The 16,879-nt window shown below is 38.2% G+C and overlaps 1 protein-coding gene across 1 annotated transcript in view; it reads left to right on the top strand.

Annotated features, from left to right (window-relative positions):
• The window catches only part of zgc:153738 (uncharacterized protein LOC558115 homolog), a 31,445-nt gene extending 14,566 nt beyond the window's left edge, over positions 1-16,879 (top strand). Inside the window, exons 7-19 of the mRNA XM_035413688.1 lie at positions 82-166; positions 2,123-2,215; positions 2,593-2,668; positions 4,602-4,708; positions 5,832-5,915; positions 6,087-6,148; positions 8,105-8,187; positions 9,215-9,322; positions 11,319-11,518; positions 12,697-12,783; positions 13,101-13,278; positions 15,835-16,073; positions 16,281-16,879. Coding sequence (XP_035269579.1) covers positions 82-166; positions 2,123-2,215; positions 2,593-2,668; positions 4,602-4,708; positions 5,832-5,915; positions 6,087-6,148; positions 8,105-8,187; positions 9,215-9,322; positions 11,319-11,518; positions 12,697-12,783; positions 13,101-13,278; positions 15,835-16,073; positions 16,281-16,397 — 1,519 coding nt within the window. The 3' untranslated portion in view covers positions 16,398-16,879. The remainder of the gene's footprint in view (positions 1-81; positions 167-2,122; positions 2,216-2,592; positions 2,669-4,601; positions 4,709-5,831; positions 5,916-6,086; positions 6,149-8,104; positions 8,188-9,214; positions 9,323-11,318; positions 11,519-12,696; positions 12,784-13,100; positions 13,279-15,834; positions 16,074-16,280) is intronic.

Below are 16,879 nucleotides of genomic sequence, written 5' to 3'. Positions count from 1 at the left end.
CAAAATGATACCCATCTCAATTCACAATGTGACTCAAATTGGGTTTTCTGTACATGATTTTAATAAAGTTTGTTTGCACAGCAATACAACAGGAAGCTTTCCGGACTACCCAGATGAGGAAGATGGTGGCTCAGCTTTGATATTTTCTGACAAAACTCCTCAGCAGGTATGCCCCGAGACTCACACAAGAAATCATTCCAAATCTCAAAAGGCTGCACTGTCACAGTGGCAATACAAGGTCCTGTGAGGTTGTGACTATAGAGGGTTTGCACATGACGTCACAGTAGGTGGAAGTCACTGTGGTCACACCCACTGAGTGGCAGAAAGACTATTGAGTGATAGCGTTAGCGTTCAGCTTGAATGCCGTGAAAACATAAAAAAACACATCTAAAATGGGAAAGAGCTGTTGTGCAATTGACTGTACAAATAGATTCAACAAGAAATCGGAGCTATCTTTTTTACAGACTGCCGAAAGCTAAAGAAAAGAGAAGCAAATGGATTGCTGCAATTCGCAGAAACAACTGGAATCCAGGCACCGAAACATGTATTTGCAGTTGTCATTTTGTGTCAGGTATGTTGGATTTTTGGGCAAAATAATACCTTAAGTTATGTAGGCTACTGTATTGACTACTCATCAGTTAAATATTTAGCATCTTTCATTTATATTCTGTGTAACTGTAAAGTTCTTGTCAGCATTTATTAAAAAACATCCATGATGATGAGCCTTGTGTTCTACAAACAAAGGGGGGGTGGTTAGATAGTATTAGCTAGCCAAGCATACAAATTATTAAGGTATGATTTTACCCAAAAATCCAACATACCTGACACAAAATAACAACCACAAATCCACGTTTCGGTGCCTGGATTTGAGTTGTTTCTGCGAATTTCAGCGATGCATCGCTTCTCTTTTCTTTAGCTTTCGGCAGTCTGTAAAAAGATAGCTCCGATTTCTTGTTGAATGTCCGTGGACCACTGGTTCTTTGGTAAGTTGTAAGGATCACTGTCGAGTCCAACTGCCTTTAATTTAAGCAGATAATCGTTTGTTTTACTCCCGGTTTTGCAGTTTCCTATACTAAAGGCAGCCATGTGGCAGCATGTTTTGCCACTCAGTCCCGACTGAGGGGGCGTATTCCGGTGGGAAAGTGACGTCAATGCATACCCTCTATATAATGCGACGGGGGGGGGGACCAAATGCAGAGGTAAACACAGGGGGGTGAAAGCAAGCGGAATAATGAAGGAACTAAAACACTGAGCACAGGAACAAAAGGAACAAATGTGGGAATCACAAAAGGGAACTCAGGGAAAAAACTAGATAAGAGAGACTGATGGCTTATAGAGTATAACAACTCACTAAAACCAAGTGGTGATAACTGGGGAACTGGGAACTTACATGCACAGGTAGGAATAATAAACTAATGAAACACAAGTGCAACCAGTAAAGAAACCAATAATAAAATAATGAAACCACTAACAAAGAGTTGTAAAGACTAAAAACCTAAACTAGACACCGTTGTTAATACTAATCAAATCAATAAACTCAAATAATAAGGAATAGAGACTAGACCGGTTACCGATTTAACAAGGTGAAATAAAAAACCAGCAGAACCAGAAAATACTAAAAAACCGTAATACACAGTAGCAGATTTTTTTAGGATTTTTAGTAGCCCCAACCAACCAGTAGGAGTCGCTAATGCAACGCTCAGGACTCATACCCTCACCGGCTTCCCACCCGCGAACACTGCCAATTGTGTTGGTAGGAATGTCTGACCAAGCCGGAAGTACCGCTGCTGGGGATTGAACCCGTGTCTCTGTGGTGGTAGGCGAGTGCTTATACCTCTGCACTACCCAGACGGCCCCGGCAGTCAAACATTTAATAAGAGCTATGTCGGTCAAGAGCACAACCAAGACATGAACGGTCCTGATGTGGTATGATTTTGTTAACCCTGGCTTACTCAACTGAGAAGCTAGCTAATGTTTAATACCTTGCTAATGAAGAACAAGTGAGTAATAGCAGTTAATGTCCTGCTACATTGTGATGTGCCAATATACGTATGGGAACTCTTAAAAAGGTATAATGCCAAATGATAAGACAAATAATTTTACAGTTTCACCCTTTCTTAAGTTGATTGAAGAACTAGAAGAGAAGGAAGAGGACAGCAAAAATCCAAAAGTAAAGGATGAGAAAAAGGATAAAGCAAAGAAAAATGAAGAAGAGGTGAGTTCAAATGCAGAGGCATGTTTACACTATATTCTAAGGTATTAAAGGGAACCTCCACTGAGAAAAAGCACGTGCCCTGTGCTGTTGAGTCAAAGCTGTTTTCACTGTTCTCAGAAATATTCACTCAGATGAGTGATTTCTTGCAAGGCCTCCAAATTCTAATTCCAAATTCAAGGTCTTCTGTTTAGATTTAGGCATTGCAAAATAAATATTAGTTGTAGAACAACAAACCATTTAGGCATAAAGCTGCAAGAAGTTTTCTTGCTGGTGCATAACATTGGTACACCCCGGCAAGGTCTGTGGAACCAGTTCTGCAGAATCAGTTAAAGCTGAAAGAGGATCCATCTTCCTTGATTATTTGTATTTATTTGCAGGAGGAGGAACCAGGTTTGAAAATGCTGCCATCTGCTTTTCTGACAGACCTTGATATCGGCCGGAAAACTTTTTCATGTAAGAAAAACAAAACATAAGGTGGGGGACCCAACTTTAAAATGTGCAAGCTGCAATTTCAGGGCTCCAAGCAGTTTTTACACTGTCCATGTATTCCTGCTTATGGGATGTACCACTCCATCAACTTTGACCGATGTGATACAGCCGTGATTTTTAATGAGTTTAGTTTTTAGGGGTTTAAGGCCCTGTCCACACGTATATGGATTGTATGTGTGGACAGGGCCTAAGCCTGTAGGGGTTCACAAATGTGTGAAATGAAGGCAACATGAAATATCACATCAATCGGCAGCTAAATTATAGTCCAAAATTATCTCCCTATTAATGGTCACAACTCCCACGCCCTGATTCTAATTTAAACAAGATCAGCACGAGTATTCCCTAGAGGCATCTGTACATGCAGGCCAAAGATTACAAAAGTGCACCATATTTTATTTTTTGCCAATTTGCATAATATGTGAAACTAGGTTCCTAATTAGGTTGTTCAACCCATGTTTAATTTCTTAAATATTTGCTTCGAAAAAATATACCCAAACCTATATGCCTAATATACCCAAAATGCTTTTTGTCCATTATAAAGCATATGAATGTGCCCCTTTATGATATTTTAAGATAAAATGTTGATATCACATTGAAAAATATTGCAAAAACATTGTGACACACTGTAGTACACATGCCTGAATATGTAATCATTCACATTTGTATTTTCTTCTGTACTCTACAGTTTGTAATCGTTTGTTTCATGGGGATGGAACAACATTTTTACAATTTTATTATGTATGACCACTCCAAGGGAAATATTACGTTCATCTAGCACATACAGTACATTTCCAAAAGTATGTGGACACCTGACCATCACACCCATATGTTCTTGTTGAATATCTCATTCCAAAATTATGGGCATAAATATGGATTTGGACCCCCCTTTGCTACTGTAACAGCCTCCGCTCTTCTGGAAAGGCTTCCCAGTAGATTTCTCTTCTGTTCAGCCACAAGAGCATTAGTGAGGTTGGGCACTGATGTTGGGAGTAAGGCCTGGCTCGCAGTCAGCATTCCAATTCATCCCAGAGGTGTTTGATGGGTTTGAGGTCAGGGCTCTGTGCAGGCCAGTCTCATTCTTCCCCACCAAACTCAGCAAACTATTTCTTTATGGACCTTGTTTTGAGCACGGGGCATTGTCATGCAGAAACAGGAAAGGGCCTTCCCCAAACTGGTGACACGAAGTTGGAAACGCACAATTCAGTATGGCCACCTTAACTAAAACTCATGTTTTTAATTTTTTTATTTGCTGTTGATGCCGCAGCTGAGGAGAATGAGACACTAAGTTAAAAAGCAAATGAGCTAGTCACATTACCATGTGCTTAGCCTCCCCTTTGGAAGCAACATATAGACTATGTTGCAGTCTTTTTTCATTTTGCAATAAATGATAAAAACTTATTGATCTAGGTTTTAACCTCCTCCCCTGCAAAGGCAGACCCACCCATTAATGCGGACATGGTCACTTTTTAAATACCGGAGATTAATTTAATTGTAGCTGAAGCTATTCAAAACACAGTATACAAATCATAAAACAGAATTAATAAAATAATTTTAATCATTACAAACCATTTATTCCCCGCTACCCTGACCAGGAATAAGCTGGTATAGATAATGGATGGATGGACAAACAATTTATTCTTTACAGAAACCTTTTGTTAACTCAATGCTACCTTTAAACCCATAATTAACTATGCGAACCCTCATTCTGTTTGACTATCAAATGATTTCTTCATTATACTGTGATTATTCTTTAAATACTGAGGTTCTGTGTTCTGGCTTCCAGAAGCATGCACTCAGCCTTACACATAGGAGTATCACCACCACTTCAGGTTTGCTGGTTATGATTTTTTCTTGAGCTGCAGTGTACAACAAACCCTTCGGTATGTTTCATCCACAGCAATCTGGCAGAACCGTAATGAGTCCAAGAACTTCAGCCAGAGGCATGAGGCTGAGCTGATCAAGGAAGAAAAGAGGAAGGAGCTTGAGGCTGAAGTCAGGCTTCAGGTATTTTGTGAGAACGTAGGGTTGGGGCCAACAGTCAGTCAAAGGAAGTACAAGAGTAAAAGCAGTTTATGTTGAATCGGGTGTTGTTGGTGCAGTACATAGTTTCTATCTTTTTCAATTACTCTTATTAGGCTAAGTGTTAACTTTATTGCAGGGATCTCAAACTCAAATTTTGGAGGACTTCTGTGTCTGCTGGTTTTTGCACTTTCATACTTGATTGGCTACAGTGTTTTCAGGACTTGTTTCAAAGTCCTAAATTGGCTGCTGATTTAAATTAAATCACAAAAACCAGCAGAGGCTGGGACACTCCAGGACTGGAGTTCGAGACCCTGCATTAATGCAAAAAGAAAAGTTGGTTGTAAACCGCTTTTGTGTTCAGGGGTTTTAGGGGAAAGGAAATCTTGACCAGGGTGAACTTCTCAACAAGAAAGGTGATGCACTTGCTTGAACACAGTGGGGAAATGTACAGCGGGATGAGTTCACCAGAAAGGAGATGGATGGGAGGATATCAGGAGAGATGGACTGGAGAAGTAATATGATGATGGAATGCAGGGAGCAGGCAGTTGTATGGTGGAATAGCAGGAATTGAAAGAGATCAGAGTCTAGGTGCATCCCAATACTCAAAAAATGTATCCCCCTTTACTCCACTACCACCTCATCTCCTCCCTGCCCCAGAAACCGATCTTTGTGCCCTCCCTCCAGTGTCCCAATATTAGAGGAGACAAGCAAAGCAGCTTCAAACTTGTCTCCTCCCCTCCTTTCCTCCACATACTTCTGGGTAGGAGATGAGTGGTAGTGGGGGAGTGGAGGAAAGGAGGTGAGAAGTGAAAAGTAATGGGATCCACCCTCTGTAAAACAGGAGAAGGCAGAGAGAAGGTTGGGTTTCCTGGGGAAATTATTACATGGGGTGTTGGAGGACTCTGCTGATGAATTCCTAATTATTAATAAAGATTCAGAAATATTTTATTTAATCTGAATGCAGAATTTGATTCTGTTGCAGTAATATGTATGCTAAAACAAAATATTTGTGCAAGAATCAGGCTTGTTGTGACATAAAATTGGGGCAACAATTATTAATCTGAAATGTACACAGGAATATTTTTTTTCTCTGTTGCTCACTTAGGTGGATGAACTTATGAGACAAGAGCTGGCTAACTGGAAGCTGGCCGTGGATAAAGATAAAGGGAAGGCCAAGGGTAAAACGAAGGTACAAACATTGCTTAACTAACATTTGGCATTACTGCGTCATAATTTTTGTGCGAACATGGAAAAAATGTTTACATATTGCATTTCCCATCATCATATATACACACTGTTTGTGTTTTAATCTATTTTGCCATGGTGGATATTAATATTATGATTACATTTAATTCTTTAGAAAAAGAAAGGATCAAAAATTGGAAAGAAGAAGAAAAAAGACAAAGACCTAACAGCTGATAGGTGAGTTCATTTTGAATGTGTTGATGAATAAAATAACATTTTGATTTGAAATACACTACATTTCGAAAAGGATGTGGACACCTGCACGGCACACCCATGCTGTATGTACTTGGTGAACATCTCATTCCAAAACCATGGGCATTAATATGGAGTTGGACCCTCCTTTGCAGCTGTAACAGCCTCCACTCTTCTGGGAAATCTTTCTAGTAGAGGATTCGCTTTCATTCAGCCACAAGAGCAGTAGTGAGGTTGGGCACTGATGTTGGACGTAAGGCCTGGCTCACAGTCGCATTCCAATTCATCAATGGGGTAGAGGCCAGGGCTCAGTGCAGGCCAGTCAAGTACTTCCCCACCAAACTCAGCAAACCATTTCTTTATGCTTCCTTGCTTTGTGCATGGGGGCATTGTCATGCTGAAACAGAAAAGGGCCTTCCCCTAACTGTTACCACAAAGTTGGAACTGCACAATTCTCTAGAATGTCATTGTATGCTGTAGCATTAAGATTTCCCTACCGTGGAACTAAGGGGCCTATCCCAAACCATGGCTATATGCTTGATTTTATGCACCTGTTAGCAACAGGTGTGGCTGAAATAGCCAACACCACCCAACACCAGCACCAGATTCCCCTTTAATAATGTGCTTCCTTTCTACTTGACCTACCTGAGCAAGAAGTAAAAGATGTTCTTGCGTCCAGAATGGGTGTGGCTGAAACAGCTGAGAATACTAACTAGAAGGGGTGACCACATACTTTTGGAAACGTTGTGTATATGTACAATAGATATATTACTATATTATATAAAATATGTATTTAAGTACAGTAAATGTTGTTCTTGTTGAATCTACCTTCAATACAGTGGCCGTATTTCATGACTAAAATGATGGTTTAACCTGAATAAAATGAAAAAGAAAAATAACCTCTAATTCTAAATTATTCTAATTATTTGTCACTCTAAATAAACAATGAATTTCTGTCTTTTATAAAAAATATTACTCACAGAAATAAATATAGCAGCAAGTTAAATAATTTATTCATAAATTGGAAATTGGCAAGTACTGACAGCACACAACAAGCTGTATGAAATATAGGTGGTCACAGCCTTAACTGTCACAGTATGAATAAAACAATTAGCTTTTGAGAAAAATTAGCTCATGAGAAACCTAGGCTGTGTGGGCCTGGGCTAACTTTTAATGTCAGTGCTCAAAGTGCTGGATAAGGCTGAGCATACAGCACATATAAATACCATGCATTTGTTCACAGAAAATTAGAGACAGAAAGAGAACCACTGCCCGGGGTCCCCAGGGAGGTTTTTGATATGTGTAAAATAAAAAAAGGATTTAAAAACCCGTTGTCAGTAGTATATTGATTAAACAAATGACTGGATTTGTTCAACTCAGACCTGATCTTTGTAAATATATTTAACTTAACTTTAACTTTAGGCAACATGGTGACGTGAGATCGACTGATAGAGCTGTTTGGATCAAAAAGACATTAGAAGTGAACTGGAGAATAATGGAATGTAATGTCTTGTGATAGATTTTCACTGATATTGGTAGGCCATGAAAAATCATAAATGTATAATTATAAATGTAATCAAAACATTGATTAAAGACTGTTTGTATCAAATAAATGATCATAACGTGATAACTTTGCCAATTAATTTTATATAGGCATGGCATATATTTCTATAGGAAGGTAATAGATTTCTTTGGGAAGGTTTATACATACAGGTGCAAGTGTAATTTATAGAGCAGTGCTTGCACCGAACTAACTGAGTTTGTGTTGCTGCATCTGCATGACCGTTTTGTGATGTCAAAATGTAGACAAAAAATTATTTATCATATAAATGAAATAACCTGTTTTCTTACATCTGAAATACATTTTAATGATTAATGTGATGTATATATAATGTGTATAATGTATATTTTGACATATCTCTATTTATTTGACATACACAGGAGCATTCAGTCCTTGTATCAGGAGCTGATTGAACAGGGCCTACTGAAGCAGGCGAAAGCTATTAATCTGGAGGACTATTTAGGTAATATTTCTTGTTTTGACTTGTGTTTGTTTTTATGGGTAATAATTATGGCTTGCATGAGTGTCATAAGACAATCTAAAGACAATATTGTACAGATTTGGATTTGTTGCAGGAAGGAAAAAACAAGTTTCTGATCTGATTATGATCATTTTCAAAACCTGTTACCATTATGTTTAGGACATTTTGTTGGTAAAAGTAGGGAAAGGTGCTATGGTAACATGATATGCCCAGAGAAAATCTGATATGTATGCTACCCCTACCTGACTCGGGAGCTTGTTTTCAACTTATGAGTAACTCAGTGGTCTTCAGACTTTTTATCTGGGTTGGTACTCAGAAGTCTGGCAACTTAGAATCTATTCCTAGATACTCAAGAGGTCCTTAAATTTGTTACCTGATTCAGTACTCAGAAGTCTTTGACTTAGATTCTGCTGCTAGAAACTCGTTGAGGTGTAGCAGTAGATTCCAAGTCATAAGACACCTCAGAGAACCGAATTTGGTACAGTAACAAGTCTCAAGAGACCTGAGATAACAAATTCCTATAAGAATGCTAATCCATGCTTTGTGCAGTCTGGAATTCCTGCATACTTATATAATCAAGGAACCATATCAAGAACCCTCTAAAGTTCATCCAACTATTTATTAATTCTTGCTTCCTGCAATCTGGTATATTGGTTGGAGAAATGGGTAGCCCGAAACTCAGATTACTTTATTTTTTATTTAATTGCCCATCCTTTTTTGTGTGTTTCAGAGCCAGATTACTTGCTTCGCTAATATCTATAAAACAAATAAATAATTTGTCACATAATTTGTACTTTTAATTAAATTGATGGCAACATTCTAAATGAACAGTTTAGTTTATGTCACTTCTATATTGCCATTATGACCCTGAGTAATATGAAAGTAATTTTTTTTAATTTCGGTTAATTTTTGGAAAATTGCTTAATTGGTTAGTTTTTCTTAGGCATCCTGACATATTTGCTAATTTATTTCACAATTTAGTAACCTTTTCCCTTTAATTGTGCCTTAGGTGACTACAGCTATCTTGGGACAACTCTACGACAGACTGATATCGAACCCATGCCATCCTTATCAGATGTGCGGCAAGTTATAGCTTTGTATGCTGTTTTACCATTAGGTATGCCACAGTACATGTTTTACCATTAGGTATTCTATACAGTACATGTTCTCAGTTCAGATCATGCCCTATGTGATTTCAGATATGATGTATTTTTGAGTATGCATGCATTCTCCCTGGAAATTAAGAAAAGGAAAGGAGAAACACAACTGTGCACTTATGTCTTCTCATTTGAGTTTTTGACTTATGCTCTCATTCTTTCACTTGTTCCTATAATTTTGTGTAGAGGCATATCAGAAAAGTGTTAAAAATCATCTGATCATGCCATGCTGCTTTTCATCTAAGTGGTAGTTATTTGTGAGCTACAGCACCAGTTAAGACTTACCCTTAGGTAGGCTGATAAAGGCTGATTCCACATGTTTAATGTTTGATGGTGTATTTGAAAAGCTAACCTTTCTGGCACAGGTTTCCTGCAATCTGATTGGTGCCACGAAATATTAGATTTTGTTATTGGTGGATTGCCATTTCATGTACCCACCCCTCCTCCTGAAGTGTATTTTTGTATTGATCTGCTCAATTTGGCAGTGTCACAACAAATTTAATCTGGGCTGCAAAAATGATCTGGGTGATGTAATGACATCCTAAAACAGCTGTTATAGCCATTGTGACGTACTTAAAATTTTGTTACAGCGTCCATTGCTATACTGAAGCTGCCAGCTTGATACGTTCTGTGGCGATAAAGATTCTAAACCTGCATTCACACAGCGAGCAACTCGGTTGATGGGTTGCTCAAGTTTACTAGGCTGAGGGAGGGGCAGGAGCTTCCCTTTGTATCTTCTTAGTGGTCTCGTGCAACTACATATTATTGGAGAGAAATAACTGCGCCATCAAAGACGTATATTTTCCATATAGCCAACTATCATTTCCTTTTGTTTCTATAGTTATGTCAGGACACTGATAAATATTTGTTATTGCTATCTCTTTAGCCATATATCTCTCTATATCTCTCTCACTAGCTAGCTAGCGACCTCTCTATCCCTCTCACTGGCTGGCTGGCGATCTCTGCTCCTCTCTATATCTCTCTTACTAGTTAGCTGCCTAGCTAGCGATCTCTCTATCTCCCTCACTAGCTGGCTAGCAAGCAAGTTGAAACTGTCGTCCAAGCATCATTTCCAGATGCTTATCCCTGTACTAGTTTTTTTTAAAACGTTGTATAACACCCGGTGCAATTGTACTATAATGATGTTGTTCGTCCATTTTTCCTCACTGAGCGAAACAATAATTCACGAAAAGGCATATTGGTTGGAGAAATAGGTAGCCCGTAACTCTGATTAGCTGTTGACGGGTGATGCCCGCAAAAAGTTAAACTGTGGGCATGGGCGACATTTTTCAGTTGCCCAGTTGCTTGTGTTGCTGGGCGTCGCTGAGCTACATAGAGAATGAATGCACTTCCGGCAACTCGGTTGACGAGTTGCTTGCTGTGTGAACGCAAGACAACTCTGCAGGTTCTCTTGTTTAACGGGTTATTTTCCAGCCTATAATGCAAACGTTCAGAAGTGCATTGCATTCACAAAATAAATAAAAAATAGACACCTTATCTCGTAATTATGAGTTACTATCTCGTAATTACAAGAAAAGATCTCATAATTATGAGAAAAAATCTCGTAATTACGATATCAGGATCTCGTAGTTATGAGAAAAGTTAAAGGACCATACCAGTGTTACTACATGTCATTGTCCATTGTCAACATTGGCCACATAGTTTACATACTGCAGCCCATGGACAGCACTATTGCACCAGTCACTCATACTTTCTGTGCATGTCACATTTCTTCCTCTCAAACAGTGTAGCCTCGCTTTAATTATAGTCACAATTGATCACTAATAGTAAAATTCGGGTGATTCCAACAATGTGACCCTAAGTGAATTTAGCTGGTAATGTAGGTTGATTATTGGTCACATGTCCTTGATAAGCTGGAGTGCCTGTGGGTCAATGAAGGTAATTGGTTAAATAGGTGCTGTCCACTTGCTCAGCTTTTGTTGCATCTCCCTTTAGGCTCTCAGGAAGTCCATGAGAAAGCCCCACTTGTCAAGGCCATCTTACTGGCAGGGCCAGCAGGTGTGGGTAAGAAGATGCTGGTCCATGCCATCTGTCAGGAAACAGGATCCACCTTTTTTGACCTCTCCCCTCTTAACCTGGCTGGGAAGTACCCAGGAAAAAGTGGGCTGCAGATGATGCTTCACATGGTGTTCAAGGTAATGTTTTGGGTCCAATTTTCTGCTCATCTTCTGTTATATGTCATGCCTTTAAATACCTGTTTCACTGGAAAGCTTAATATAATCCATTAATTTTATGCACCCTGTGTCAAATTATATTTTTTCAGAGCTTCTGGGTTGCGCATTTGGTTTAGCCAGTGTCTGATTGAAGCTTAAGGCTGGCTTAGGCATGCTCTGGCCAAGGCGGCCAGTTGCCATCCAGTTTTTCATAATGCCAGCTAAAATTTCAATTAAAAGTTTTGCTTAATCAAAATCTCATTTGTGACTGCAAATGAAATATTATTTGAATTAACAAAATTCAGTCCTGTTGGCATGGGATCAGTCAACCGCAGAGAAATTCTGCCCAACATATTTTTATTAACCCCTTTGCGCAAGCCCCCTCGTGGCCAGGACATTGCTGTTCTTTAATTGATCAACTCATACATTATGTGCTGCTACATCCAAATCCAGTAAACTCTGTGTTCTAGCTGTATTAGTAGACAGTAGACATCAACTATGCCAAACACGGAGATTCTAAGTGCTACCATTTTTGCATAGGTTGTCCATTTAACAAGCACCCCCTCCCTGCAGTCTCATCTGCATCTACACAACCCAAGACACACTAGACATTAGTGTCTATTTGGGAGTTCATAAAAATATTCTTTCACCACTAAAAATGTATATCCCGTCATGGCAACAAGATTGCCAATAATAGCCCGAAGGTATGTCAGTGCAATGTTGAGAAATGCTGCTCACTGAATAACAAAATAAATAAACAAATTTTATAACATGTCGTTCTACTGTCAACATTTCGGACTAAATATGGAATAAATGTACAACCTTACCATTGGATTTAAGCATAAAGATGTCCCTTTCGAGAATGAGTCGTCATATATTGTCTTGGACAATCCGTGTGTGTATCCATTACATACAGATACAAATACAAACCGTGGCTTCTCTGACCATTCCTAATATGCAGAACATATACCCCAGTTCATGACAGCAGTTCAGAACAATTCCTTGCAGAACACTGGCTTCCAATATTTCTGTTGTATTATAAGATGGTCTCTGTTTACATTAAAGCCATTATTTTAGTAAATTCACTGCTATTTAGATTGAGAACATGACATGCCCTAATTTGTATTTACAACGCTCAGTAAATATTCCCCTATGTGTAGGTTGCTAGATTGATGCAACCCTCTGTGGTTTGGATTGGAGATGCTGAGAAGATGTTTTATAAGAAAGTTCCAAAAGAGGAAAAAGAGGTACCATTCCAGCTGTATCTGTGCTACATTTTCCCCAACTTCCTCTTGCATATACTGTAACCTTATAACCACTAAATTATATTCTTGTGAACTAAAATGTGTTAAGTAATCTGTTATTAAAAGGGACTAGATGTGTAAGTCTGTGTAAATGTGTAAATACAGGACAGTGCCATATATTACAACATGGTTTACGTGAGTCTGCAGCTTTTTAAAACAGGCGTTACTGTAATAATAATAATCATAATAATAATAAAACTGAAATGGTGTCATTCTCATGTGAAGATTGACTCATTTAAGATTCTCTTTTCTCTGCATAGTTAGATCCAAAACGCTTGAAGAAAGATTTGCCCAAGATTCTCAAATCTATCAAAGGTGAAGATCGCATTCTTATTGTGGGCACAACTCAAGAACCGTTCAACGCAGACCTCAAATCACTCTGCAAGGTGTACAGTAAGGTCGTACTCATTCCACGACCAGACTATGCTTCAAGATATGGTGAGTAACATTGCTTTTTAATGAATAATTTCATCTACTACAGAATAGTTTTACACTTAAAAGTTCACAGTTTGCATTTGCTTGGTGGCTCATCCTGCTAAGGCAAATGAATGCTTAAATCCAGACCATGCCCCTGCCTACTGCAGGGTAATGCGTTATTGGCTCTAGTGTTGCCTAGAGATGGGATACTTTCAGCTAGCTGGGATGACAGACAAATTTAGCGCTCATTAAAAGTGGTTGCTGATATACATTGTTCCGTAGAGAGCGCATGTTTGTCTGCACTTTCCTGATTCAAAATTGTAATGACTGTTGCAACATGACATTTTAGAGACAAATAATTTTATAAAAATATAATTAAACTCTAAACATTTGATAGCTGATCTTCACTCTTATAAAACAAGTTGTCCCTCAGGTTTTCTAAATAAAGCAGTTATGTAATGTGACCTCTTTCAAATCTTTGCTTAGAATTACAGTAAGCACAAGCTTATGAACAATAGAGGCCTTCTGTTTCTCCTATATGAAAAACTTGTGTCAAAATTGTTTGTGAAAATGAAAAATTTAAATAGTAAGTAATACTAACAATTATATTGTAAGATATGAGCAGTTTTACTACTATATTCAGTTCTTTTGCCAATGTGCAAATGCTTATTTATTTTTTCAAAATTATGATACTTTACATTTTTAAATGACATAGCTATAGGTGCACCAATACCATTTTTTCAACACCGAGTACTTTTGCACCAGTGTTAACTGATACCGATACCAATTCCGACACGTAGTCTTTTATTAAACTTTTATTGGAACTTGAGGCTGCTATGAATAGTGGAGGCTATGACATTTGGGAGAGACAGAGACATGACTTGGGGAGGAGGATTGGGATGAATATAATATAGAGGGGTACAAACTCATTAGGAAGGATATATCCAGTAAGAGAGGTGGGGGTGTTGCTATCTATGTAAAAGAACGTTTTAATGAGCAAAAAATTCGAGAAATTGACCGGCTCGTGCCTAGTGAGGTTATTTGGATAAAGTTCATAGGGGAACATGAAGAGGGCCTCACGGTAGGAGTGTGTTACAGGTCGCCAGCTTCAGACAGTAGTGTGAAATCAATGCTCTTTGGAAAAATAAAACCAGCTTGTCAGGATTATGAGACTGTTATTATGGGTGACTTCAATTACCCTGCTATTAATTGGGATGATGACAGGACAAGGAAAAAGTGAGGAAGAATTTTTAGATGTTATAAATGACCTCTTTGGGACAGTATGTCAATCAGCCTACAAGAGGGAAGTCAATTCTGGATATGGTTCTATGTGATGATCCGGACAGAATTTGTAGCATAGAAGTAATTGAGCCACTTGGGACTATTATGGCAAATAAACAAGGCCTCCTCTATGGCCAGAATTTTTTATTTTAGACGAGGCAATTTCAACAAGATGCAAGAAAATGTAAGTAATATTGACTGGATGAAACTTCTAGACTGGATGAACGCTAGACTGAATGAAAAGTTGGGCAGGTTTTAAAGGGTTATTCTTGAGGTGCAGTATTAATTTAGGCGCAAAAGTAAGGAAAAGTATGTTGAAGAAGTGCCTTCCCCAGTGGATGAAGACCCCTTCACTTTTTCCAAATTTTGTTGCGTTACAGCCTTATTCTAAAATTGATTAAATTCATTTTTAATCTCATAAATCTACACACAATACCCCATAATGACAAAGCGAAAACAGGTTATATACTTCATATGTAAAATGCAACCATATAAAACAGGGGTGTCCACTTTTTTTCCATTATCCAAAAAAAGGGCTGGTATGGGTGCAGGTTTTTGTTTTAGCCCAGCCCACTCAGTTTAAATGTGGGGATTTCCCACTGCTTCTGACAAAACCAATCATGCCCCTGTACAACACTTTAAATTCTGCAGCATGTCCACCAGTAGTAAGTAATCACACTAAATTTAAGACATAGATGTCGCTCGTAAACATCGCTGTCAATCAGTGTCTGTATTAGTGGCAAATACTCTATCAGATTGGATTACTGAGGCTGTGCAAATGAGATACATGTTTGAAAGGGTGCTTAACAAAGAGGCTGTCATAACCTCTAGCTCTAGAGGACTGAAGTACCATGTGAGAAAAAAAGGGGAGTCAAACTAACTTTATTCTATGGTTATTTCCTACAGTACTGTCAGAGACCCTTTCTTTTATTTACTTTTCAGAGAGAATAGCCATTAAGTTCAAGTTATTTATTTTTCAGTGTCAGAAAATAAAAATGCAGCAAACATATTTAACACAAAATTGCTATGACATTTTTGAAGGAACTACGAAAAACTTTTCTCGTAGCTTAATAGTTGAAATACTACAGAAGAAAGCTGAGTTCTTTTGTTAAATGAAAGTGCAATTTAAAAATAAACAACTTGCTTTATCTGTGGTGGTCATGTTTATGGTGCAACACATTTATTGTCATCAAACATATTTCGGTTATAGATTTTGACAACAGAAATTGTATATTTAAAAAAAAAAAAGTCAAATAGTGTACTTCTCATTCATGACCTATCAAATGTTTTTCCCAGTAATGTGGAAACAGCTTATCATGAAATATGGTGGTACGGTGACCAACATGTTGGACCTCAGCTCTCTGGCCAAGATCTCGGATGGCTACACACAGGGTCACATGGTGCAGGTTGTCCAGTCTGTCTTGACAGATCGCCGCATACAACAGCTGTCTAAGAGACCGCTGATGGCATCAGAATTTGTCAAACCACTGGCCAAGACTGACCCAGTGTTCCAGGATGAAGAGGAAGCCTTTAAAGTAATGTGCCATTTTTAATGTTTTAAATTATTCCTTCTTATTCTTTCTTGGTTGATATTCACATTTTTAGTAACCCTACTATTTATACTGTCTAATAGTAGCTTTGAACATCATTGTCATTAATTAGTGTCTCATGGGAAATGTTTGTGTGTGTGTGTGTGTGTGTGTGTGTGTGTGTGTGTGTGCGTGTTTTTTATTTCCATACAGAATTGGTATGCTAAAACGCCTCAGGGAAAGAAACGAGCCAAAGCAGCCTCAGGCAAAGATGGAGAAGAGGAGGCACCTTTGAAGGGAGACAAAGCTGCAAAAAAAGGGAAAAAATGAAACATTTTTGCAACAACAGAAACATACATTTTAATATTATACTTGTGAGTCATAACATGAATATTCTATTCACCTTTTAGAAATGTGGTTGTTTTAGATTTGGCACATTTTAGTTGTCTTATGATTGTGTTATGCAATGTAATTGCAAACAATGATTATGTGAGTCTAGCATATATGTGTCCACAAAACACTGTAAACATATTTCTTAATAGGAGATATTAGAAAAATTAAACTAGTCCACAATGGGGATATTAACAGTCACTGGCTTAATGTCCAGTGTGACATTGGTGACAACGATGCTGCCAGTAGTTATCAGTAACTATACATATGCCCAGGGATCACCACATAACATACATCAACATAGTAATCTTGCATGATAGAGAGCAATATGGGAGAGTCAAGTCTTTTCTGACCTAGTACAAATGTCCCGTTTATTTCTTTGGTGGAATTAAATCATTAATGTGATTGTGGAGCAAATTGCA

This window comes from Anguilla anguilla, chromosome 4 (genome assembly GCF_013347855.1).
Source record: "Anguilla anguilla isolate fAngAng1 chromosome 4, fAngAng1.pri, whole genome shotgun sequence".
Classification (NCBI taxonomy): domain Eukaryota; kingdom Metazoa; phylum Chordata; class Actinopteri; order Anguilliformes; family Anguillidae; genus Anguilla; species Anguilla anguilla.
The sequence above is the reverse complement of the archived record's forward strand: the minus strand, read 5'-3'. Positions and strand labels throughout refer to the sequence as shown.